Source organism: Cottoperca gobio, chromosome 6, assembly GCF_900634415.1.
Source record: "Cottoperca gobio chromosome 6, fCotGob3.1, whole genome shotgun sequence".
Taxonomy (NCBI): domain Eukaryota; kingdom Metazoa; phylum Chordata; class Actinopteri; order Perciformes; family Bovichtidae; genus Cottoperca; species Cottoperca gobio.
The window spans coordinates 14413864-14440026 of NC_041360.1; the positions used below are offsets into that span (position 1 = coordinate 14413864).

At 40.4% G+C, this 26163-nt stretch overlaps 1 protein-coding gene across 1 annotated transcript in view; it reads right to left on the minus strand.

Annotated features, from left to right (window-relative positions):
• The window catches only part of sema3d (sema domain, immunoglobulin domain (Ig), short basic domain, secreted, (semaphorin) 3D), a 34638-nt gene extending 12533 nt beyond the window's left edge, over nucleotides 1-22105 (minus strand). Inside the window, 16 exon segments of the mRNA XM_029434353.1 lie at nucleotides 236-393; nucleotides 1098-1139; nucleotides 1413-1501; nucleotides 1879-2101; nucleotides 2662-2721; nucleotides 2723-2807; nucleotides 2886-2955; nucleotides 3136-3250; nucleotides 5145-5281; nucleotides 7306-7434; nucleotides 7935-8028; nucleotides 8136-8255; nucleotides 8357-8419; nucleotides 10631-10791; nucleotides 14479-14739; nucleotides 21975-22105. Coding sequence (XP_029290213.1) covers nucleotides 236-393; nucleotides 1098-1139; nucleotides 1413-1501; nucleotides 1879-2101; nucleotides 2662-2721; nucleotides 2723-2807; nucleotides 2886-2955; nucleotides 3136-3250; nucleotides 5145-5281; nucleotides 7306-7434; nucleotides 7935-8028; nucleotides 8136-8255; nucleotides 8357-8419; nucleotides 10631-10791; nucleotides 14479-14686 — 1754 coding nt within the window. The 5' untranslated portion in view covers nucleotides 14687-14739; nucleotides 21975-22105.
• Between the last annotated feature and the right edge of the window lie 4058 nt (nucleotides 22106-26163).

Here is a 26163-nt window from a genome sequence, read left to right on the forward strand (position 1 = left end):
TTAACTTTGTTTTCTGCAAAAGGTTTCACAAATCAACACCAGACCCTCCATCTTCTTTTCTGTCCCTTGTATGTGCAGAGTGTTACAGATTTGAGCTTTAACAATCCTACATTGTTACTGTGAATGTATGCCTATACAGGCTCTAAAAGGCTCTACAATAATTAAAGGGACACAGTATCATGCTTCGGGTAATGCTACATACTCGCCAAAGTGAACGTTCAAGAGTTTAGCATACCTCTTGGATGCAGGGACGTATTGTGAACATGTGTGTCCGTCCCAGGCGCAGTAGGGGTCTCGTGCCAGGCAGCATTCAGCACAGGCTTGGCCATAGAGGTGACATCTACTGAGTGAAACCTGGGCTAGCCCTTCACTTGAACCCACGTAGAGCTGTTGCTACAGTGAAACACACACCACAGTCTGCTTTAGCTAAGGTAAACATACAGATCGATTTCAAGTTCAGATTAATTATCCATAAAGGAAATTCCTTTGGTTATAGGATCAAAAAAATACATAAATAGAGAACAGAAGGAGCCCATACAACAGTGCATTGTGTGGTTTCTTCTAAAAAGAAGTTTAAGATTTGTTTCCCCCTCAGACATATTTATCCCTCAACATTTCAACAGGGTTCCACCTCGTGTATATTAAGCCCAAAACCTTAACACATTTCTTTAATGTGAGGAATTGTTACAAAAGTGACTCTAAGGATCTGCTCTGACTCGTCTGAAGTTCAGGAGATTCCTGAGCAGAACTTCCAAACAACCTCTGGAAAACACTAGCGAGCATGCACATACAGACACAAGCACAAGTCAAACGCTGCTGGAGATTTATGGAAGCAATGATTGGAGTGGAAGTGTCTACTGACACCCCTGACCCTAAGATAATGAGGCAGAAGGGGGAGAGGGAGAGAGAGCTACAAGAAAATGGGAAAGGCTAAAGAGAGATTGTGAAATTGAATAGATGAATGAATTGGGGATAAAAAAAATGCTATGTCTTGTGCTACATCAGGCGTATACACATCATTTGAATGCATGTGGCATGAATAAAGGCAAATAAATTGCGTGGGAAGAGTAATGCAATGGATGAGAATGAGGCCAAACCTGTTTAGAAGACATCTCCATACTGAGGATTGGAGTGGGAACCTAAAAAAAGGAAAACAATCGAATGTCAGCAGCTTTATCACCTTGGTAATTATACATTGCTGGAGTAATGTTTGAGGAACAGATGAGTTTGTTGATAGATTGCTCAGAAAGATCCATCAGTGTTGCACAGTTTGTAGCAGAGGCAAGATGAGTATTCCAAGCGTCCCACGGAGGAAAGACAGAGAACAGTTGGCATCATTCATCAAAAAGCTCAGAGAGAATGAAAGTGTGTGTGTGTACTTGTGTTTCTGTATTTGTGTGTGCACACAGAACCTGGAAAATTTGAAGTTCTTCAAGCACCACTTCCTCTGTTGACCAATTCTCCTGAGTGATGCTCACCACCTTCAGAATTGAGCCGGCATCTACAACAGAGAGTGATGCAGAAAGCAGGATGGGTGATTGGGATATATCAAGCCACATACCACACAACATTCATTTTTAATTCAGTAGTGAATACTTTAAACCAGCCAGGTACTGTATTGTTTTCATAACCAATGAAACACGGGTCCGTACACTCACACTCTTCTTCTAAGGCACTGAAAACATCTCATCTCATTTACCTAAGTAAGGATATTGGATCCAAGTGCAAACTTTAATTTAATATTTTTTCCAACAGCAAGACAATAATGGCATCAGCAAATTTGTTTTTGGGGACAAGTCATAGTGATCTAGTGCCCTCTGCTGGTTAAATATATAATTTTAACAATAAAAAAAAACTGAGAGGAGAGGTGTATCTTACCTGTTCCCAGAAACATGACCTCATATTGTCCATCTTCGGCCAAAACTCTGTCCACCACGATCTGCGTCAGGGTGTAGTCCACTCGGATGCGTGTGAACACAGGTCGGCCAGTCAGAGGGTAGACGGAGCGATACATAAGAGGGTGGAATCGAATGAAACTGACCACATCATCTGGGAAGTCCTTGGTGGTCTTGATCCTTGGATCATATGTCTTGCTGGGACACTAAAGGACAAAATAAAAAATGTTGATCTTGTGCAAAAGGTTTCACAACCACGTGACAATTCCAGTTCCCTAATGTTTATTGTGAAAGTATTTTTCCCATATTCTTTTCAGCTGGTGGTTTCTGCCTGATAATGTAATGGTGCATGGCTCCCTCTGGTGGTCAAATGCAGAATAGCAGGAGGCAAAGCACATCTGGAACATCTGTGTCAGCTACCCTTTTATGTGCATATTATAGTTCAAACAGCTGTACACCTGAAGCATACATTGAATTCTCCATACATCCCTTTCCCTTCCTTGATTACATGTTGTAAACAAAATTAAACAAGAATCTGATTAACATGTTGAGTAATCTAATTGAAGCAAAGGTTACATCATACATCATGTGCAGATGTGAGCATGCATACCCTAAAGCATCTTGAACATTTCACCCTTGAATCCACCACTTTTAAATTAGGCCATATTTATTATTCTGTAATTAGCGGTAAAGTTGAGGATTGTATTCTAATTTGTGAATAAAAACAATCGTCTTTAGCTTTTGTGCCCTTCAGTGGGAAACTCACAGTTCCAGGACGAGGATACGGTATCCTTCCCTCGTATTCTACCCATCTGTGGTCGGGCCCCTTCCTTGTGGGCGTAAGGTCCGGTAAAAACGGCCCTTATATCTGCCATGCTGTATACACACACTGCTGAGCCACGGAAAATTGAGCTAAGAGGAAACAAGAGAAGAGGTTGAGGAGAGACCGTGGCTGGGGTTGATGGCAGTTATAATGAATAGTGAACTTACCTGGAGGTGGTGAAGACTGCATACACTTTGGGGTTTTTTTCATCTCTGGTAGGGAGCAGAAAGATGTCCTCTATAAAAAAAAGACGGGAAGCCACATAAAGGTTATTTATTTTTATCTGCACAGAAGATATTTTTCTACCACTGCTGGCATAATTGGAAATGCTGTCCCTTTCTAAAGTGCACTCAGAGGGGAGATGAAACTCAAGTTTATTGGTCTAGTTTTTCACATATTATTCTCACAATCACTTACGAAGCTCATCAAAGTGTGTGTCCACTCCGTCTGGTCCAGGGATAGAACACACGAGTCTGCTTTTTAGGAAGGTGGTCCATTTATTGGTCAGACTCCTCAGCCCACCCACATCATTCTGAAACACAACCAATCACATTCACTGTAACACAACTATAAGTTAGCAAAGTGCAGCTGTCCAACATGACCAAAAGACAGCCAGAATGAATGAAATACACACTTTGTACTTAACCACAATCCCACTGTAATATATCTACTGGATTTATACACAGAGTCAACACACAGCGTCACAGCCTGAGTCCGATTTCCTGCGCTAATTAGGAAAATAAACGGGTAAACCGTCATGACTCTATTTATTTAATGAATCTGTATGAATCTGTTTATTTAACCAGCATAAAAGAGACCTTCTTGTTAGTTTAATGACACTCGGGAGTAATTGAAAAGGGAGGGGAAAGAGAAAAAGAGGGAAACAGAGATAGATGACTGTAAAACATCAAGGGGGAAGAGAAACTAATGGAGGTGCAGCATGTTGGAAGAGCATTAAAATCAAGCAAGGCTGCAGACTGATAATGCAGGTTTTATCTTTGCATATGAATTGCTGTTTTAAGTAGCAACTTCTGATGAGCTATTGTAAGAGCATTCAAGTGTACCTCTTTGTAATGCTCGGAAAACTTAAGAGATCCTCCCTTTTAAAGTCGGATAGTGCGCTCACTAAGTTCTATAGAAAACACACACAAAAACACACTTGTGTTTAAGAGACAAAAAAAAATGTAAGCACTTAATGAGGATGTTTCACAATGTTGATAATCTTCAAAGAGGATTGAAGTGAAGAGCCCTCACTCCTTTTACATGCAGGGGAAAACACACTTATGATTAATGAAAGAGAAGGAAAAATACAAAGACCAAAAGAGAGTGATAGCTGAAAGAGAAAGAAAAAGAGAGGGCTGTAATCCGGAGGAATCTCCTTCCAGTCTGCTTTACAGCTTACTCCCAAGTCATAAATAAACTGAACGTTTTTTTCTAAGAATGTAGCAATAGGCCTCCGAATGCTAATAGCAAACTGCTGCGTGGGCAAGTCCCAGTTGGAATGACTAATGGTACACTGTATGGTATACAAAAGGTCCCCAATCATGAATCTATTCAGTCCTCAGTCAGCTGTGCAGTGCCAACCAAGCTTACAGTTGTTTTGACATGCTGTCAAATAGCATTTAATGGGCACTGACACATGATATGCCTCTCAAATGTCTTGCAGCATCTAACAACTGAAGAAAGAGCACGCTTGTGTTAGCATAATGGTTCGGTTTTGCATTGTGCTTCTAGCAATAGACCTTTTTAAATGATGACATGTAGCTCTTGTTCAGTTGAGGCTAGATGCTCTCACTGTAAGTTGTATTGGACAAAAGCATCTGCCAAATTAACATAGTCTCATGTAATGTAAAGGTACCACACAAAATGTCCTTTCTTTATCATCCTTTTAATAGAGAATACATGCAAATCCTTTGGGGAAAACAATATGACAATGAGATGGTGAAAAGCTACCTCGATGTCAGTGGCAATGTAGGCAACAGCACTAAGAATGTCCTGTCAGCAGGGCACAAAGGGGCTGAAACATGATTTACTGCCCCTGACAGACTCTTTTAGATAACTACAAAAGCAGAATGTATCAAGAAGGCATCCTCCTGGGGGACATAAAATACTTCAGTGGCCACCACAAAGACCCTTATCGGATCAGATCACTGCAGGAGTTCTGACTCACACTCTGTAAGAGGTCTTGCGTTCCTGTCTTTCTCTATACTCCTACTATGTCACACCTACTCTATCTTTCAAGCACCATTTCATTTACTCGCATTTCCATCTGGGTCTCAAAGTCCATGTCCAAAGTATCCCAGTTGGGGCTTTCCCTTTTCGATCCCCTTCTTTCTCCCCTACCTGTTCAACCATTCATCTTTTCCTCACCTCCATACCTCTGTATACCTCCGCACTTTCCACACCCCTCTCGTGTAATATCTCACCTTGCACACACGAGCCACTCGGGACAGGATGCTCTTGTCATTGCCTTCCCACGACACCTCGCGGAAGAAGAAATATATCTTATCATCATCTGGATTGTAGGTGTCTGCGATGGGATGAGCAGATATAAACCTGGCCTCTGAAGACACAAAAAGGAAAAGGGAGAGAGGGGGGATTGTTAAAATAATTCAGGTAATGCATTTTCCATGAACTGCAGCCTTGAGGTGGTATTAACACTACACTTAGCATATGTTTATTTACAACCATGGTCTATTTCTACAGAAAGGTCTGACTTATTACCATTTGTATTTAGTAAGCTAACGCTTGGGCTTCTTATAAATCTTCAACTTGCCGTACATTTTGATTAATGAGCCAATACAGTGATTGCTAGGATATTTAGGTTAGTTTAAGAACACTTTTGTTTACTTTTTTATGATTTTAAGCCGGGTCTGGCAGTATCTGTTTAGCAGCAGGGTGGCATAGAGATCCTCTTTAGCTGGAACACCCAGGCTGAAATATCTACCTTAATCACAAGTGTTTGAAACAGCAGTCACATCCTTTTATTAAAAGTAGGGGCAGCGGAACAAAGCTGTAAACACAACATTGACATATTACCACCTTACGGAGTTGAACATGTTGGCAAACAGTTGCTCATGTACACATCGAGCAGACACAGAGCAACTAGCATTTATTTGGAATCGTGTTCTGAACGCCTAATGAAATAAGACAAATATAAACTCTCTGTCTTCCTCTGTTTTGGTCTCCAGTAAATCAAGGGGAAGATCTGGCTCTTTAGCTGCTAAATGTTTCATTAGGTCACCAGCTAGTTGCTAACTGCTATTTGGTGCTTGACAGGTATATTACAGTGGGTTTATCAGAGATGTTTTAGCTAGAAACAGCCTACTGCTGCGGCAGCAAACTGAGGTTGATTGAAGTGGTTTAGAAAGAAGAAAAACAGCAAAGTTATCAAAAAAAAGAAATGATGATTAAACACTTTGTAGAGCTGAGGGAAACTGCATAGTCGGGTGATAGTTTGACATCATTTGACCTATTATTAATATAAAAATACTGATTATTGCAGGTTTAAAAGTCATAAAAGTAATAGCATTAAAGTCTTGTATAAAATGTGTCATATTGTATAAGATGATCAGCACAATATTAGTAGCTATAGCTGTCAAATGCATAATAAATAAATGTGCTGCAGTAAATACTACTGATATTAATATGATCAAAGGTTTTCTGGTAAAACAGGAATGTTTAATTGTGACCATTTTTTTGCTGTTACACATTGTGACAAGAAGAACAATATATCCTAAATATTATGTAGGAAAAAGCAGAGGGGAAAGGAGACAATCAACAGCATGTAGCCATCAGTGTCCTGATTCAGGCGGGAACTAGTCCAAAGGCTTAAGTGTTGCAGTGAAATTACTTCAACATTAGCTCAACCCCTAGAATCCGAGCCAACCACCAGAGGGTGATTCCCCAACTGGAACAGCTTAATGTGCGACTGCTAACACACTCAACAGAAGGTCATTGTTCATCATGCAGCACTGAAAAGATGTTCCACAGGCTCACAGGAACAGAAACACTGCAAAAGAAGTGATGTGCTCTTTCTCTCTGCCTGCCCTGCGGCAACACATGCCGTACGCACACACTTAGAGGGAGAGAGGGAGACATAATTACTCCAAACATCTCTGACTGCGTGGTTGTGAAATGTGGAGGCCATGTGTAAGGATTTAGATCCCGGTGACCCATCAGTGGTTGTAAAACACTTGAGACTGGAGGTGTATGCACAGAGAGAGGTTTCCCTCCTCGGTGATGTGTGTGTGTGTGTGTGTGTGTGAGTGTGTGTGTGTGTGTGTGTGTGTGTGTGTGTGTGTGTGTGTGTGTGTGTGTGCGTGTGGCTATGCGGTTGTGCATTTTGTGGCACACTGTAAATTCCCCCGTAGGTGTGGTAGCCTGTTCAGCTATGGCATTCATATAAAAGTTCCAGCTAAATGAATAAGTGAGCTGTTTCCTCCTCACTGGAATGTCAATAACCATCCTGAGGGCACAGAGAGGCTCTTTGTGTCAGTAGAGAGGCTGGAAGTTTGGAGAAAAAGCAATAACAAGTGTTGAGTGCACTCAACATGTTAATGTGGATATGTGCAAGCATGTGTGTACCATTGATCCAGTATTCTTCAGACATGTCTGTGCGTATGTAGTGTTGGTCAGGTGGAGGTCCGAGGGATCGTGTGAACGTTGTGTCTTTGCCCAAGAAGTCTGATGATGTGCCCGCATACAGGTACTGATCTGGACCAATTACAGACACAGGTCAATCAATTATGGCATTATAATATGCAGAACATAAATCACCACAATTAGAACATTATTGTACATGAAAAGACAAATAGCTTCTTACAATCCTATTAAACATGTACACCATAAAAACAAAAAGTAGATTTGACAGTTATTGTTTAGCTTTTCATCCATTTTTCATTGACTTACCTCAGTGAACACATATAGAAAAACATTTTAAAAAACAAACCAGAGAGAGAAAAGGCTCAAAAACAAGTCAATACGTTGCTGCCTAAGTCATTTTTACTTGCATCTTTGTCGAGGAAAATAATTTGCAGAAAAGTACCGGGCAAACAGACACAAGACTGTACATTTACTCAAACAGCAGAGTGGAGACTTGAGAACAAACTGTATTTATTCCTGGTTATATGGTGCTGTGCAGCAATCAACTTCTGGTGCACGACAGATAAGGCAGGCAGAGGATTGCCACAGTGTTGTGTGATGGCTCGTAGTACCTGTGAGGACTGAGGTGAACGGCTGCAAGGGATCAAAAGGACATTTCAATCTGCCAGACTCCACTGTACTCGACAGCAGTTGGAACACGCCATCCTGAGAGAAAAAGGGATAAAAGTTACACTTTCACAAATTTAAACCCAACTCTTGAACTAGTTTCAAAATGATTCCTGCTGAGGTCCCCTCGCTCATGGTAACTTTACCTCTCTGCGGCCAGTGATTTCAATGAAAGCACAGTTTGGGTGGAATGAGCCGGTCCCACAGGCATAGACGTGCGTTCGATTGTAGTTGTGGAGGACCCTGACAAAGTTAGCACACTCCAACTAGGACAAGCAGGGACAGAAAAAGAGCAATGATTTACTATTATAGAAATGTGTACAGATAGATTTAGAATCTATATGATTTTAAGTAGTCAAGTACTTACATTTGCATTTTTGCCTGCCAGTTTGCACATGTCAACACGGTCCCGGGGAGCAGGCCAGTGAATCTAATGACACACAAATAAAAGGTGAAACATTTCACATCTCATAATGCAACCTTTAACTATGCTAATCATACAGTTATTTTGCATTTACATGCAACTATATAACAAGGTTTTTTGACACCGTCATTTACACATTCATTAAATCTCTGCCAGGCTAGTGCAATGTGCCTTTATACCTCTTTAAGTTGATAAAATAACAATATAATATGTTCAAGCTGCAGTAGGTTCTGAATGCAGCAGCCATACTTCTCACAATATCTGAAAGGAGAGTGCATATTATTCTGGTTTAGCATCTCTACACTGGCTACTTGTGCACTTTAGAGTGGAATATAAGATGTTATGGGTCACTTTAAAGGGTACTACTAAGTAAGCTCATGACCCCCTAACCTGATATGAGCCTAAGTGCTGCTCATGATCCTCCAGAATGTTCTTTGTAGTGGCTCTTAAAGAATAAAAACAAGAGGACGCCAGGCCTTTGCCATAAGGGCCCTTCATTTCTGGAGAGAACTGCCAGAGAAGGCAGGCAAGCCAGTTCTTTATTCTGCTTTACCGTAATTATTCTAGATTTATGTTTCCCTCTGAACTTTTATGGTTTTCTGTATGTTACTTCCCTTTGGTCTGTATAAATGTGTAGCTTTATGTTTAAAAGTGTTTTATGAGTTAATTGAGAAAAATCAATCTTTCTGCGACATATTACAAATGAATAACTTGGTGGTGGTGGTCTAGTGGTTGAGCTTCACTCTGATTAAACAGCACTAATTCATTATTAAATTAATCAACTGAACTCAGTTGTACAATCATTAACAGCTCCAGGTGCTGGTACGAGAGAGCCATGCGCATATAACATCCAGTGTTCCTTCAATGTAGCCCACCATGTTCACACATGTGTTATAACAGGCTTATGTGCTTAGCGTGTTACTTCCCCTAAATCCTACCAAGGAGAGCTATCGCCAAACTTATTCATGGGACTACAGAGCTGGAATACGCATGCAAACACATCGGCATAAATATTAAAACATCTCATGATTCCAAATCGTTGCATGCCGGAAAGGAATTCATACAGAAAACCAGTGTTACAACGTGATGTGTTGACTGAGTACGGTGTGGGGCCTGTGACAGGTTTAAAGTAATCAGTGGTTTTACCACAGCATATGGGGATATTTCAAAAATGTAAAGCGGTTTACAACATAGCAACTATCTCCTGCAAATCAAGGCAGAAACAACTGGAATGTTTGCTTGCGGTATATTTGTTTGTGTTTAAAGACGATCCCTTTTTTTTTTTTTTTAAGTATGCCTCTTCATTAACTGATAAACACTAAGATTTGTTTTTTTTAGATCATATTCACTGTCAAGGGCTTATCCCAGAGGGCAGAGAGAATTTGACTTGTTGGTGCATATCTCCCTGGCATCAGTATCAATAACCAGAGAGGCAACAAAAAGGCAACACTTTGAGAGCAAGACTTTAGAGTTAAAACAACCAGATAAAAAATCAAATAAACACACCGTCGACCCACTTGCGGATCAACCTCAGCTGCATAAACACACAATCACATCTACAAACTTTAACATATGGCATCTGTCCAAATGCATGTGTGTGTTAGTGTGAGCATTCATAGTCCTTAAATGTGTATATACGTGTGTGTGTGTGTGTGTGTGTGTGTGTGTGTGTGTGTGTGTGTGCCCTCCGACATGATGACCCTGACCTCACCAGACAGACAGTTTCAGACTGATGTTGACTGAAAGGTGAGCTCTTCTCTAAAACAGTACAGGGCTGGGTGCTTTTCAGCTTAGCCACACAGAAATAGAAGGAAAAAAATAACTTACATCACCCAAATGAATCGCAAGACATGTATAAGTGTCATGGGCTGAAGCATGTGCTCTCTTTATAATAATGAGCTTCTCACAGCATGTCTGATGTTTGCATGTCTGGAGATTGGGGCTTTCAACTATGTGCAGATCCTCCATCTCCTGTTAAAGCCCTATCCTCCTTTCAGAGGGTGTTCTGGATTGTTAAAACAGCTGTACACACTTCAAAGTCTACGTAAACAATCTCTCAAGTATAGCAAATGGACGCAATAGCTAAAAACCCAAAAGCTGATGTTTATTTATTGCACTAAATTCATTCTTGGACTCATTTCTCTGTATGAGTTTGGATTGTTCTATATCCTTCTATATATAGTTTACACATTCTGTGCTCTTCACAGCATAGTTCACCTTTCTGGGGTCTCTGGCCAGATTGTCAGGGTCAAGCAGGTAGATGTGATCCCTGGCTCCCAACAGAAGACGACCTCTCTCCTCATCCAGCAGCAGTGAGTGGGAGTGGAGGCCATCGGAGGGGCCCAAAAATAGAGATGCACTGCCAGGTTGCAGGAGTTCTGGCCCAGAGAGAGTGACAGACAGACATAGACACAAACAAGGAGATTAATAAATTCCTGTTGTACAGTGTATGCATAGAGCTTACATTTAAAAAAAGCACCATCTAGAATTGAATTACAGGATGTTTCAGCAGGATTACGCTGCCAAATGTAATATATTCTCTTAAATTCACTCATCCCAAAGACAAGCACTGGGGTTCCTCCTATAAAAAAAGAAAACGTGTCTTTGCTTGACTTGACACTTGGCTAATCCTCTGTGGTTCAACACCTTAGCTTCACGTGCTGATAGAGAAGACATACAGTGGCAGAAGAATTCAGCAGCACGCTACGTCAGTAGACACACTGTCAGATATCTTCATCAGGGTATTTTCATAGCTACTTCATTAACCATGAAGATATATCTTCAGTACTTTCCTGCCTAGACTTCATTTGCAGATGACTGAACATTGTCATAAACGTGAGCTGTGGTTGTACCACAGGTATGTCATGGGCAATGTGAGATAAGCCCATGATAAGAGCAGGTGGAATACCTGTTGCTCACCCATTAAATGACGGTGTAGTTTGCTTTTGACTTCTATATGATTTGTTGAGGTAACTTTTTAAATATTAAATATATATATACTGTATATATTTAAATACACTGTGTATATAGGCTGTGTAGCATCACTAGGACTCCTAGCTTCCAAGGTCTATTTCTGGGAGCTGAACACTGACAGCATTCTCAGCTCAGTTCTGTGTCCTTGATCTCCTTGATCTGAGTAAATCTATTCTATCACCGGGCTCTTTTCATTGTGCCAGTATAGCAACATGCCTTGAATAAACACCGGCTCAATGCGGTGGGGTCCTGTGGGAGTCACTCTGAAAGGATTGACATTGTGATTACCCTCTTGGTGTGAAGGATTGAAGAGGTTAACAACCTTCAATATTTTAACTTCTTGGACCCCTCCACACCGCACAATTCTGCTTAATACCTTCTCCTATACACAAGCTCACACACACACAGCACCGCCACATGCTTATATCTCTCAACCCTACACACAGATCATGCACCCAGCAGACTAAACCTCACAGAGAGATTAGGCATGCTAGCCCTTGGCTAACACCATTCTGCTCTGTAAACATGTAGCACTGCGAGCCCATTGAAGTTTAGCTGTTGCTGCTTAGCATAGGGCTCTACACCTTACTCCAGAGAAGAGAGCCCCCATCCTCCTTAAAAACTCCTCTGCTGGAGCTCTGAGGCACTCTCATCCACAGATTTATTTGAGTAAGACGTCACCATGTTGGCTTTAATCTCTGCTGATGAACTTAGAAAGATTTCATGTCTGCTATTAAGTGCAGACCACCGAACACAGGATGAGCAAGGTAATGCTTCATCAGCCGCATCGTTCCGTTTGGTCTGAAGGTTGAATTTGATATAAAAGCATGGATGTGAAAAAGATACATTGCTGTAATGAAGCTGTACATGAATCAGTCATATGGGCTGGGAGAAGACTCACATCATTTAAGCATGAATTGAAACGATATTCATTAGAAGCACATACTGATCATTGTACTCTGTTCAGCTGTTTTCATGTTGCATGATCACAGCCTCGGTCTGGCGTTATTAATATGCAGAGTAGGATGTTCTGTCCAAGGTTTCAGAAGACAGAGAGTAACGCCACAGCCATTAATGTTGATAGGAACTATTAAATAAAGGAACCAATAAAGATGAAATATTCATCACTGAAATGTCTTTTGATTTGCGGTTAATATGGAAATTAGTTTGGGTCTTGAGTAACTGTTTACGAGAAGGAAAATGTGCTATAAATTGTTTCTACTGTATGACTAATAAACTGTAGTTTTTCAGTAATACAGGCCACAAGACTTATGATAGAATGCATGTGATGTAACTTAGTCCTGTTGGTCGCACATTAAGAACAAAAGCATAACAACAAGCTGAATGTGCCGCTAAATAAACATACATAAAGCAGATGACTTCACTTCTCATGTGGCGAAGTTCAAGTTTCGTCCAGAGTCACAACATAGACATTGGGGCCCAATGTCTATGTTGTGACTCTGGACGAAACTTGAACTTTTTTGAGGGGAGAGTGTTTGGAGTAGAAGGCAGTTGTTTTGGAGGTGTTCACTCAATCAGGGATGATTTCACTTTGATCGTTTCACCCTTCACTCATTGAAGCTGGGCTTTCACTGGAGAGCAATGTGATGTTTGAAGAGTGATCGCTGGTGGGAGGTGTTGCTTTTGAAGAGTGTGCACTGATGAGATGATGACAAGTTGTGTGCGCATGATTTGTGCACTGGGTTGGCGGCGAACTTGCCTTTGATAGATTCTTCTTTGCTTCAGCCATTCTGACTAAGAGAGCCAAAAATGGGCATTGTTCTACTGTTGTTAATCTGATGTCCAAAGGAAACCACTGCACTGTGTCAGATGGCCTCCTAAATAAACAGTGAAGTTTATTCAGCCGCGTTCATAGTCAAAGCCAAGAGACACACCCTGATAGAGTATCAAAAAAGTTGTCTCAGATATATGGTCCTATTAAAATGCTATATGAAATGATTAACTGCTTTATTTCATCAACTTCTTGATTTGGAACTAATGTAAAATGAGACAAACTGTAGAGCTAAACCCGAACATAACTGCTGAGTAAACACTGTCCCTAGCAATCATTATTCCTTCAGCTACTTACATATATTTATGTTGGACACCCGGGACTTACATGTGTATCTATTTCCAGCCATGGGTTTTGGATGCCTTTGACCATAAGAGAGCCTTCGGAGGTTGAAGTCGGAGTGAGTTTACTTTTAGGCCACAGTGGGGATTCAATTTTATGGAGCAAGACAGAAGTTCATTTGTGTAGTTTCTTGTAGCTGATGCATAGCATGAGGGATGAAGACTTTGAAGTAAAAGTTTGCACAGGAATTTAGGATGGGTTTTAAGCAGAGCCATAATTCAGCTTTCCCCGGGTGGCACAAAACAAACAGTTAACGTATGGAACACATGGACGCAGTGCACATTGCCGGCTAATATACACAGAGCAGATTGATCTCCTATGGACCAAGAGCATCAACATGAAATGTATGTTCTGCATGTAAATTAGACATTTATGACCGGGCTACAACAACACTGCATTTTATTAACTGAATGCTATTTTTTGTAATAAGGTTAGGTCAATGAGAGGAATAATAGATTGTGTTTGTGTTTCACAAAAAGTGATCAGGGAACATTCACATGCCCATCAAACGTAACAAACAGGAAATTATGAGGTGGGCTAATGATCTTATATCTCTTACTCCACTTTACAGCGCTGTTTCAAAGACCATTAACTTTAACAGCGCAACTGAGTGTAATAATCTCTCTTTTCACTTTTCCTCTTGGCTGTCTGCACAAAGCCACAAGAGAAGGAGAGACAAGATGCACACTGAATGGCTGAAATACTAACAGAAAAAAAGACAAACAAGACAAAAAAAAGTCAATAGAGTCATATATCTCATATAACTTTAACAATAACTTCAGCTAGGTGCAAGTGCACTAATGACGAAGGTTGTTGGCACAAGATAACATATCTATAATCACCTCAAATTATTCAAACTTTAATTCGCTCAAACTGCAATACAGAAAGTATCAAAGTAAATGTAAATATGAAATAATAAATAATAAAAATGAGCAGACAAATCAACAATATTTCTTACCTCTGTGGCTGAGTTTCACCCTGGGGACAGTTTGTTTGATGCTTGCTCCAAAAGGGAGGGTGGCCAACAACATCAATCCCACTAATGGAAACCCTGGATGGGATAGCACCTTAATCCTCTTCCCTTTGCTGCCATAATTACTGCCAGACATGCAGAGCATAGCCCCAACTTCATTCAGACTCTGATTATCATAGTCTTCTTTCTTCATGGTGTGTCGAGTGGTCTTGTTCCGTTTTCACTCTGTCCTTTTTCTCTGCAACCCTGGAGGGAGACCGGAGTAAAGAGTCAAGCTAGGGAGGAGCAATCATAAGTGTGTGTGTGTGTGTTTGCATGAGCAGGATATGCACACAGGTTTCTGTTGTGACTATTCAATCGTTTCACCATGGAGCCCTACAAGCATGTCCCCTCTCTTTACCCGTCCTACATCAGCTGTTGCCTGTCACTGGCTTCCCTTTTGTGTCGCCTTTAAATCTGTTTGCCCAAAACAAAGGTCACGCTAACAAAACAGTCACAATCTACTATCTTTCACTCGGCCATGCCTCTTTCAGTTTCTCTCTCTCTCTCTCTTGACTTGGATAACTCATTTAATTCTTTAGCTAAATGATTCTTTCCAATAGTTTGAGCATTGGCTGATGACCCTGTCAGCGTCTCCTTTATGTCCTGTGAAAAAAATGGGCCACGTAATGTCTGGGACTTCACAGTGCATTAAGGAGGCCTGTAGCACACACATTAGTTCACACTCAACGCAAAGAGAGACATATGAGTGAACAGTCATGGGAACGCTCTCAGGTTTTTCTGGCACTAATAAGCAAGGAGAACTTGAGCGATGTGTACTAATTGAACACGGGACTAAGTGAAATCATTGTGGCTGAAACTGGACATTTTTGTGTTACGTTCACTAAGGAACATTAACATTTAAACATTGGGATAGAAAAATGAATCCCGGTCATTTTGAACTGACAAAGATCCAGGTGGGATTGAAAAGTTGTCCATACAAATTCAATTTGGTTGGTTTGGTTAATCGTTTCTACGATGCTGATTTCCAAGAGCGTTGCACTTACATGTTACGTGCACATAACTACGCTCTTTCAAACATGCAAATGTGATCATCCCTAAACACAGGATGTTTGAAGGACAATTGACAACACAAGTCTGCAGAGAGGATGTTGTTTTCTTTGGTAACATTTTCATAGTAAGAGACAAGTAAGAAAGAAATCATGAACTAAGCACTTTTAACAAGTCAATAACAAGTTGTGCTTGAAATTGGAAACTATTGCAAGGAACCAGAATCCAATTATTTATAGGCATCTGAATCTTCATTGTGATTTCTGTCCTAATTAACTCCTGCTGATTTACTCTGAATCAGGTGCTAATCAGCACAATTACGAACTTATTGGCTGTTAGTCTGTGCCACCTCAAGAAAAATATGCATCGTACCACGTTGGAAAGCATCGTTACCTCATGATAAGCTTAATTAGAGTTGTTTTGTATGTAGAGCATCACAGTACCCAAGTACCAACTGAGTATCAACAGTGTTTTTAAACCTGCATTCCTGCACATTCCACAGCCATCTAGCTACTAATTAAACCAACAATCGATGAAGAAATTAATGAATGCATCACAAGAATGCCTCCCCCCAAGACCTTATTGCTACATTCCACCCCCAACTCAGATAACACACATCAACCTGTCTTGAGACAACATAAACAATGTCAACCTAAATTAATAGATCCGATGTTGCAAACACACAAAAGAAGTCTCTCCCTTTACTGAAATGAAGCATGTTGAAGAACTGGAGATATAGTATACAAGAGAAAATCGTCTTTTGCGCTGAATATGTGTAAGTAGCGCCTAGGAAATTACATAAATCGACCTTCTGAGAAAAAATATTCATTCAGGCCTATGAACACAGATTTGCATGGCATGTTGGCAGACAGATACCAGCTGTAAAAGTACAATTTAATTTCACTTCATTTATTTTCCCTGTCCACTTTTGGCATCTGGTGTTTGAAACGTGAGCCCATTACGAAAAATCAGAGCAGAGTGGCACCCATCCAAGCCCCCTGTAGCTTTAAACTGGAGAGGATTAGACCCTGATAAACAGACTGCTGTTTACTTAAGATGACAAATTGAAGCACCTTCACACCTTCAGGGTTAGAAATACAGATATAGAGCTGTGTGTGATGGATGGGCAATCAGCAAACAGAGTGAGAAATGGAGCAGGTTTAAAGCTGAGCGGTCTTTGCACACTTTGTGAGCGACAGTGATAGTGCTGGCGGTGGGGCTCATCCTTCCTACAGTATCTTCAGGAAAGCAGTGACACGATTTCACCCATGTGAGTAGTGTTCGAGTAATGTATCTCTCTTTACCGCTTGAGTGCCCGCATCTATCAGCAGTACAGGCCTGTGCAGCACCCCTCTGGAAAAATACACCTCCAAACATAGGAGAAAGCTCAAGTGTTAGAAGAGGAGCATTAAAAACCCTCCATCTGTTGAGAAATAGATGACAACATGAGATCCTCAAGCGATATAGCAGGAGCGGACATAATATGCGTGGCCAGTCAGTCAATACTTCGAAAAAGGTGAATAATAGAGATGAAAAGAGAGATAGAGAAAAAGAATAAGAGAGAGACAGAGGTGCGAAAGAAAAGAAACAGACAGCTTGTGCCATGTGGGTTAAGCTAACACCCCTGTTTCCTGGCGGCTAGAGTCCCTGTTGTCTTTGGCAGCATGGCCGGCACACGGTGTAGGGGGTGATGGGAAACAATCTTGATGGCGATGGTGACAGATTTAAAGCTAGCAGCCAATATGTCGCTGCTGGCTTCTGATGTCAGCCCAACGTATAGCATCTTATAGATGTCACCTCCTCAAATAAACTGGCTTTTCCGTTTTGAGGCACAACTTCAAACAAATACAGTGTATATAAAACAATCATTCACCAGCCATTAATTAACAATGATCCATAATCTATTATTACTAAGATGCTGTGTAAGAAATGTAAAGTAGCTGAACTTTTAAAAGAAAGAATATTCACAGCAGAAATTGTCAGTAGACATTAGGAAGGAGCAGATGGTGAAGAAGTGCTCTGGCTATGGGCATTTTCACACAGAGACCACCCCTAATGAGGCATTTAGCAACACCCAGGTGCCCTGTAGAGTACATTATTATCAAACCCCTCCATCTCCACAGGACAGAGTGCATTAGCACGACTATTTGTCTTTATTCCCCGACCACAGGCACTGACCTGGCAGAACAACATAGGTAATTGTTTCTAGCTCTCAAGACATTGAGTTGTTTTTCTTGGCAACAGTCAATCATCTTTTTTTAACCTTGTATTTAAGCAAGCATTTAACTCCCCTGTGAGTCTGTGTGAGTTCATGTCTCAAAGGGAAAATACAGGACAGCCACCAGGCCACACTGTTTGTGTTTTCACTAAACACTAACTATATGGCAGAAACAAGGAGCATTAAAGTTGTTGTGTTGGCTATAACTTCAGTTACAGATGGCAGTAAAAACATTTTTCAAATAACGAGAAGCACCGCTCTTTGACTTTATGTCTTGGCACTGTAAATTATATTTACATAACAAGCTAAACTACTTCTAGATACAAAGTAAAACAACATTGTCAGCTCTGTCTCCTAAGGCTACTATTAAAAACTAGTAATAATAATCTATAGGGTCCAACATTGATGTCCCCTGTCTAAACTATATGGCTTTATTAATGTTAACACATCAAACACTTGATGCAGCTCTCATAGTGTTTAACTGTATGCTGAGAATTAACTGTTGCCACAGAACAAGTAAATATGAAACATGTGATCTTTGTGACGATGTAAGATTATTCTGGACTGAGATCAAAAACCTCAACGTAAATACTCCACTAAAGCTTTTTGGCAGCTTTTATTGTATAACTCCGTTTTTTTTTCTGTACTTTGTTTACTCAAGTCATAAAGTAAACATCAAGGCAGCAAGCTGTGATTCATTTTGGATTTGAACCACAAACATTACCCCACATTATCTGAGTGAAATAACGTATCTATCGGCGCAGCATGTGTATCTCTTGGGAAATTACAAATCACACCAAAACAATGAATGCAAAATAAATTGCAAAAATATCCCCTTACGCGCAAAATGTAATCATCCGAACTCTGTGATAAAGATGGAGATGGGCTTTGAAGTTGAACATGCAGCCATAAATTAGCCCTAAATAATGAATGAATGCATCGCAGAAAACATGTTAGGTAAGGATATCTATTACCTCTCCGTGGACTAGAACAGGGATAATTTGATCCCTTGCCATTAGGAAAGCCTGGATTTCCTGCAGCCGTTTACCTGCAAATAAATCCTATAAATCATAAATCCACAGCTGTCTGATTACAGAAGGCCCCTCTCACACAACTAAACCACTCTGTCAACTAACTCAACTGCCCTAGAGTTTATGTGACGATTTCTCTGAGTGAATCATGCAGGCCCTGGTCTGCATCACATGAACACATTACCAACACCACATTAAAAATAACAGACATCTCATGACAATCACACTTGAAAAACTCTATGCATGAAATCATTGGACGGTAAAGCCCAGACGAGACGACATTCCAGTGGAATTTCCTTCTATTTTGAGGCGAAGCGTATGTCTGTGGCGAAAAACCTAAAGAGATGGATAAAATTCCAACCCTGAGGTCCTGTCCACATTGTGTCCCTCCCTACGCAGTTATCTGAAAAAAGAACCTTGTAAGAGAATACTCTACAACTGTAACCAAATACACAAAAGACACATAATAGTGCTTGTGATGCCTTTGTTAAGTCTTTATGTTTAATGTTGCTGTTTAATCCTCAAATCTTTGTCTGAGGAAGACGGAGCCCACAGCACCGAGACAGTGCCAGCTCAGGTCTGCTGTCACACCAAGGGTGAAAGGAGAGGTGGGAGTGTGGGGGCGGGAAGGGTTACTGGATCTGTGGTTTAACTCCTTTCAATAGAGAGGATGGAAACGGATAACAAATGGGAAACAAAGTTGAGAGGGTATTTAAAACAGAGAGGAGCAACCATGTAACTGAGACAACGGCATAAAGATAAACATGTCGATAGGTTTGTTAACAAGGGACAACGAGACAAGTAACTCTACACATGCTGAACGGGGCATGACCCGGGCGTGCAACTCTGAATGTGTATGAGTGTCTGCATGTATGGACATATGTGCATGTGAAAGCTAATACCATCCTGAGGTAGGCTGATGGGAGCAATAGGGCATGAAAACACTAAACAGTGACTGACAGTTGTAAGTGCTCTCACTCTCCCGACAGCCTGAGGATACAAGGGTACACCCATGTATGCTATGCAACAACTCCTCTCAAGAGCATTAAAGTCTCCAACAAATATAGGAAGCAACTCTATTGTTCTTTCTCAGTCCGGGGAGGGCTTTTGTTATATAGTATTCTCCACAACAGCTCCGTTATAGTTCAGTACAGACAGAGGATGGCCAAAAAGCTGCAGGGCAAGCAAACCCAGTGTGTGTGTCTGCAAGTCATTGGCACCTAGCTGTTGTAGACTTTCTAAACATACTAACATCACCACTGCAGTAAAGGTGCCCAGTCTGCTGCTTTGTCTGTGTGCACTGAAGGATTCTGGAAACATGACTATATAAGGCTAGGACAGTGTGCAGCATGGCTACAAGAATGTTTTAATAATACTTTCCATCCAAAACCTATAGAGCTTTAAGAAAGAACTCTTTCACTTTTTAGTTTTCATCACCGTCCAGGAAAAAAACCTTGACATGAACGGCGTGAGGTTGTCACAGAGCGCAGACATGGTGTTGTAGGCCATTCATAACACAGAGTTCTTTTGGGGAGTAAAGTTGGATCAGTCCAGACAAGCAATATAGAACAGTTGGGAATTAATGCACACAGCTGTGGCTCAGGGTTAGCACAGCATGGGTTTGAAGTGATACAATGAACAAAGAAACCCACATACCCTACCAAACCCCTTCAATCAGACTCACATTCGAACGTATTATCAAATCCACTTGCTATCAAAGCATGCCTTTCAAAAGTCCCTTCCAAGTCCTCAAAGATCCCTAGCGTACACTTGCAGGTTGTGATTTCAGCAGCAGTCCCTAGCCTGCCCCATCCGCAGTTGCTGTGTATACAGCCGTCTGCATTAAGTATGCCTAGCAGACACCACTTCAGTGACGTAATGTTTGGACAAATGTTTAAAGGAGAAAATCAGACAAGTTGTCTTTCTGTGGCCCGAAGCAGAAATCATTTATTTACCCCAGTCATGCTGATCGAAAGCCCTGAAACACTGCCAGAGAAATCAATATCCACACAACTCCCATCCCTCTCTCTTTCTGCCTCACTTTGATAGTTTCTTTGCCTCTCTCACAACACCGCCTCAACCTAAAGTGCCTTGTAGGGAGTTAGATAAACCTTTAGAAGCACAGTAGGTCTGGAGTGGGTCCTTAAGACTGTTAGATGTACAGGGAGGGGAAACATGGTTAAATAACTACACTAAACCACAGAAAAACACATATCACAGTGAGTTCTATAAGTACTTTCACTGCAGTATGTTTAATGCACTGTAGCTCCGCAATGTCAATATTTTGGATCATTGAAAAGAACTTGGCTGTGTAAGTGCACCTAGTCACATTCAATTTGAGTTTGGAGCCCCAACATTTGCCCCCTCGTCAAAAAACTGTCCAAACACTCGTCAAACAGATTTGGTACCCTAACAAACAACTTCTCTTATATACATATATACTTGTATCTTTCTAGATCTATGTATCTCTCAGTAGAGTAAAATATAACATTAATGCATCAAGACACATTGATTTGAGGTTGCAAATCCAGCTGCATTGATTTGAAAAGTTTGAATAGATTAATATCACATTAGTGTGATTGTATCCGTAGAAACACAATCAAACCATCAGTGTTTGCACAGCTGTCTAATGAACAGCAAATAAAGATTGATTATTTACTTTTACATTTCCAGTAATTCAAAAGGATTATGCTCCTTATTGGTTAATAACAAATTGACAAAAACCCAAAGCATTAGTGAAAGGTTAGCTGTCACCATGCTTTAAACAAAGCTGTTTAGAATTTCTTAGAAAATTGGTAAACTGTTCTGCAGAACCTAACATTGGAGAAGTGGTCGAAATAACAAATATTAAAATGATAGATAGACAATGGATGATAGAAAGACAATACACGATAAATGAAGGTGAGTAAATTTAGAAAACTAAATGTCTACAACAGCATTCAACTCTACAACATGTATTATGTTAAAAAGCTATGACCATGACCAACGAAAACAAGTACTGATAGAAGTCTCTGTCTTCTAATCGGCTATCGACTGACTTTAATAATAATTAATATCTTAAAAACGTTAATTTCTAGTATCTATGTATATTTAAGTATCATGACATAGGATAAACTAAGTTTTTAATAAACTGCACATGATTTCCATTGTCGTTGTTGTCGTTATTGCGTGTTTCATCCTACCTGCGCATTCAACTCCGTCTCTTCTCAAATGCAACACATGCCCACGCCGTATACAGCAGCGTAACTTTCCTTAATTGCCTGACGTACAGCGAAAAGTAACCACAAGTGTGGACACTTGCACGAACTCGTCCCGACCAAAAGAAAAGTGGATGGATAAACTGGAAACTTCCCCGAAATATGTCCACTCCCCTTAATTGTAGTCAAACGCACTCTAGCGCTCTTGAACTCTCGGTGCACTCTCAGTGTGTGTGTGTGTGTGTGTGTGTGTGTGTTGGATGACTGGTTACTCTGTGGCAGTTCGCCGCGGGAAAGACAGACGGTAAACTCCCAATTATGCTGCTGCTGCTGGAGGGCTGGAGGGGAGGGGCCCTCAGCATCTGCACCGCTGCCGGCCAGGACTGAGTTGGGACCGTTCAGTGGTCACTACACATCCTCAAAATGTTAGAAATAAGAGGAAAAGTAGAATTACATTGATATTCTACAAGATATGCATATAAGCTATTACAGTACAATGGAGTAAAGAACGCATTAATAAAGTGTTCTTATAATAATCCATCAAGTCTGCAGTTGAAACAAAAGTTGTTTACAAATGCATTCTGGTCCAGATGCTCTGCAGCCCTTTTCTAGAAAGTGGTTGAACATTGATGGAGTATTTTTGATGATAAACGCAAAGAAAGTGCTGATGGAGTTTCCACAGTCTAGCAACCCAAAAGTTGTTAACTCATCCATAAAGCATTAGTAAAGCCATGATATACAGCTTATAACTATTTATAAATGATGTCTTGCATAGATATACATTGAATAAGTATAAGATTATTAGAATGGTATAGGGTGGAGAGATAAAGAGCCTTGTATGACTTATTTTCTATAACGTGTGATTGACTAAAATTAATTTGATAATAAAAATATGTGTCATGCCACTGGGATAAACCAATAATTGTTAAGTGTGTGATATGTGAGCATGCATGTCCAGTCAAGGCCTAGTGGTGATCATCTTTCTAAAACGTTGGTTCTCTAGGTTTTCCTTGGGCACTGGTAAGAGGAAAGAACAGCTGTATTTGGGGTTAGCCAGCAGATCATGCTGGGTGGGATGCTTTGGCCACATGTCGTTTAGACGGGAGCGTGCTTTCCCAAACCCTTGGTTCATTTTCAAGTAAACATTGATTTTTTTCTCAAAGATGTACACCCAGACATGAGTCAGTCCAAATCCACACCCTTTTTTTGTGTTGTGTAAGGGTCAGAGCCAAGTACACACAGAGGTCACCTTTATTTAAGATGAGAGCTGTAATGTTGGACCCAGAAAAGAGAGTTGCAATGTGTCCCACTCATAAAGTGAGATGGGATACGCTTGTTATTTCACTTTGTTGGCAATTAAGCTATTACTGTTCCAGCTCTGGGTGTGTATCTACAGCAGATGTGACTGGGTCCCAGTTACCCAAGAGGGTTAGGTTAAAGGTTAACAGGTTAAAACATAGTCCTCCCACCCTGTTGGGAGGTTCAGTGTCAGGGTGAGCACTTCCTCAGGACAACTCCCACAGACACACACACACACACACACACACACACACACACACACACACACACACACACACACAAACTGAGTAAAACCATTTGTGATGAGCAGCATTGATGACATAAATTGTTTTAAACATCGCATATTGTCAATCCTATCCCTGCCCATTCTCCTGAGAGTTGTGCTAAACGTCATGTGTGTGTGTGTGCATGCGTACGTGTGTGTGCGTGTATGTGCTCATGTACCATTTATCATTCTGAGGTCCAAATTTCCACAAAAATGAAGAATGCTTGTGATGTTGTTAATGACTGTACTTGTAGCCCCTTTGTAGGATTTTAAATTGTTCCAAAAATTCCTAGTCTGAAAAAAGAGCGATGCTGCAAATTAGTTGAGAAACTGTTTTTTGTGGGTAAGTTCAGAGGATGTTGGCAATGTTCCCAAAACAGCTGCCAAGTTATTTAAAAATCAGGTGCAAAGACCGATGACAGCACAGCAAGTGGTCCATTCGTCCAATTAGGGGCGGACAAAATTGTTGATCATCTATTGTTCAGGCCTCCTCAAAGAGATATTTTTGCAACAAAATGTCTGCTGAGCCAAATTGTGGTTGAACTACTTCTGATTATGGTGACAATTAAAAAAAATACTATTTTATTTTAAAGTGAATTTTCTTCTCTATGCATAGATATAAAGCGTGATGTGTGTATAAATGTGTTTGTGTGCACACCCAAAGACATGCCTACACACATATGATAATTGTGTTTCTCCCCACTACTTACACAATGGTAGCTTGTTTTGTGTTTCTTCTATCCCGCTCCCTTGATATACTGTATGGCGTGTTGAGTGAACGGTGGGGGTTTGGCAATGCAAGACATAGTAAAGCAAACCAAAGAATAGCCCCATAATCCCCAGTCATTTCCACAGTGTTGTTATCCAGTTGATCCTCCATTAAGGAGGATCAACTGTTCACTCAGGATGAGGTGGGAAGCTGCAGAAATGTGAGCTCAGCAGTTAGTGATTTTCAGAAGAATATACCATCTTGGATAGTGCTGATTATACTCCCGCACATTTGTGAGGATATTACTCAAATGTAAACAGGAGAAGATCATGGACACTGGAGGAGGAATAGTGTGTTATCTGAAGAAATAAAGGAGCAGAAATGTTTCTATCAAGATACAAAATCTTCTCTCATTCTAAGGGATTATCTCATAACAAATTGGAAACACTTTCCCTAGTACATTATGTGTTTGGGATATGTAAGTGGTTAATATATCACCTCATAGTGTTTGGTCCATATTTCCTCTCTCATTTTGTTAAACGTCTGCTTAAGAAAAGTGAAGTTATAGTCTCCAGTAGGGTGAAATGCTCTGTGAAATCAGGTGAGAGTGGCGAAATTCTTAGAAACGTTGGAATTAATGCGCCATTAGTAGGTCTGCAGTCCTCAATTGTTTATAGAGTGAAACAGCTTTTCTTACATGTTCATGGTATTCTTGTGAGAGAGGGCCTTGTGCACAATCACATAAATAGTGGATGTTAGGGTACAGATTGCAGAGCAATCTGTGAGTAATTTCTAACGGTAATCGCGAAGATCTCCAGTGAAAGGGCAGTCAGCCAGGCTTGGTATCCCAGGGAGCCTCTACTCTATGTGGGACACTCACACACATGCAGGCCTCCAAGCTTTAGTGCCAATAGACTTGAACTGATTAACTAATCTTGATTACATGAGCTGCCACCAGGCTTGTAGTGCTTTAGCTACAACTGGAGCTAATTATCAATGATTGTTACTTATCGATGATTAAGGATAAGGAACATTAATTAGATCTCAACTAGACATGTCAACAAGCATGGAAGGACTTTAAATTTAACCAGAACATTTAAATTTACAGATGAGCAGCAGACTAAATATACACACAAAGCATGAAAGTTGATCAATAGAAATTAGGTGAAAATACTAATTTCTTCATAGGAGTGGTAAATAAAGTTGTGAATGCCTTATTTTTCAGAACACCTTTCGGCATATACAGTCACAGACAGTCCTACTTAAGCTGCTCCTTCAGTGAATCCAAGATAGGTAACCATAAAACTCTTTAATGTACAGTAAAAGTGAAGAATGACAGTGAACACAATAAAACTAAATGGCCAACATTCAAACCATTGTCAGCATATATCAAGGTTATAGCTGTGTTAGGATGACAGTAGCAGTACTGTATATATCACATGATTGGCTGTTTTTTACACTATGGGTGTCACTTTTTAACTGTAGGATCCAACTTTAACAGCTTCTCTGCAGTAAATAGCTGGAAGGTTGGAGAGAGTACAACATTCATTCAAACGTAGGTTCTCTGCTTGTTTAAAAAGCTACTGAATTCCCTTTAAAAAGATGCTCACTATACAACCTGGTCTCCTAAAAATTAAGTTTGCATATGACAAAACTGCATTGACAATTACATTTCGAGGGAAAGATATTTTCTCACTGATTATGTTTGTTTTCGATTTATAAATGAATGAACGATTTTAAAAGCAGGACCGTAATCTGGGAGAAAATATGTTTCCCTCGAAACGTAATTGATTATGCAGTTTAGTTGTATGGGAACATACTTTTTTTACGGCAGCATAACATACAACTGTAGCAGCAGAAGTAAAAACAAATATTATAAATGAAGTACATTCAGTGAAGCA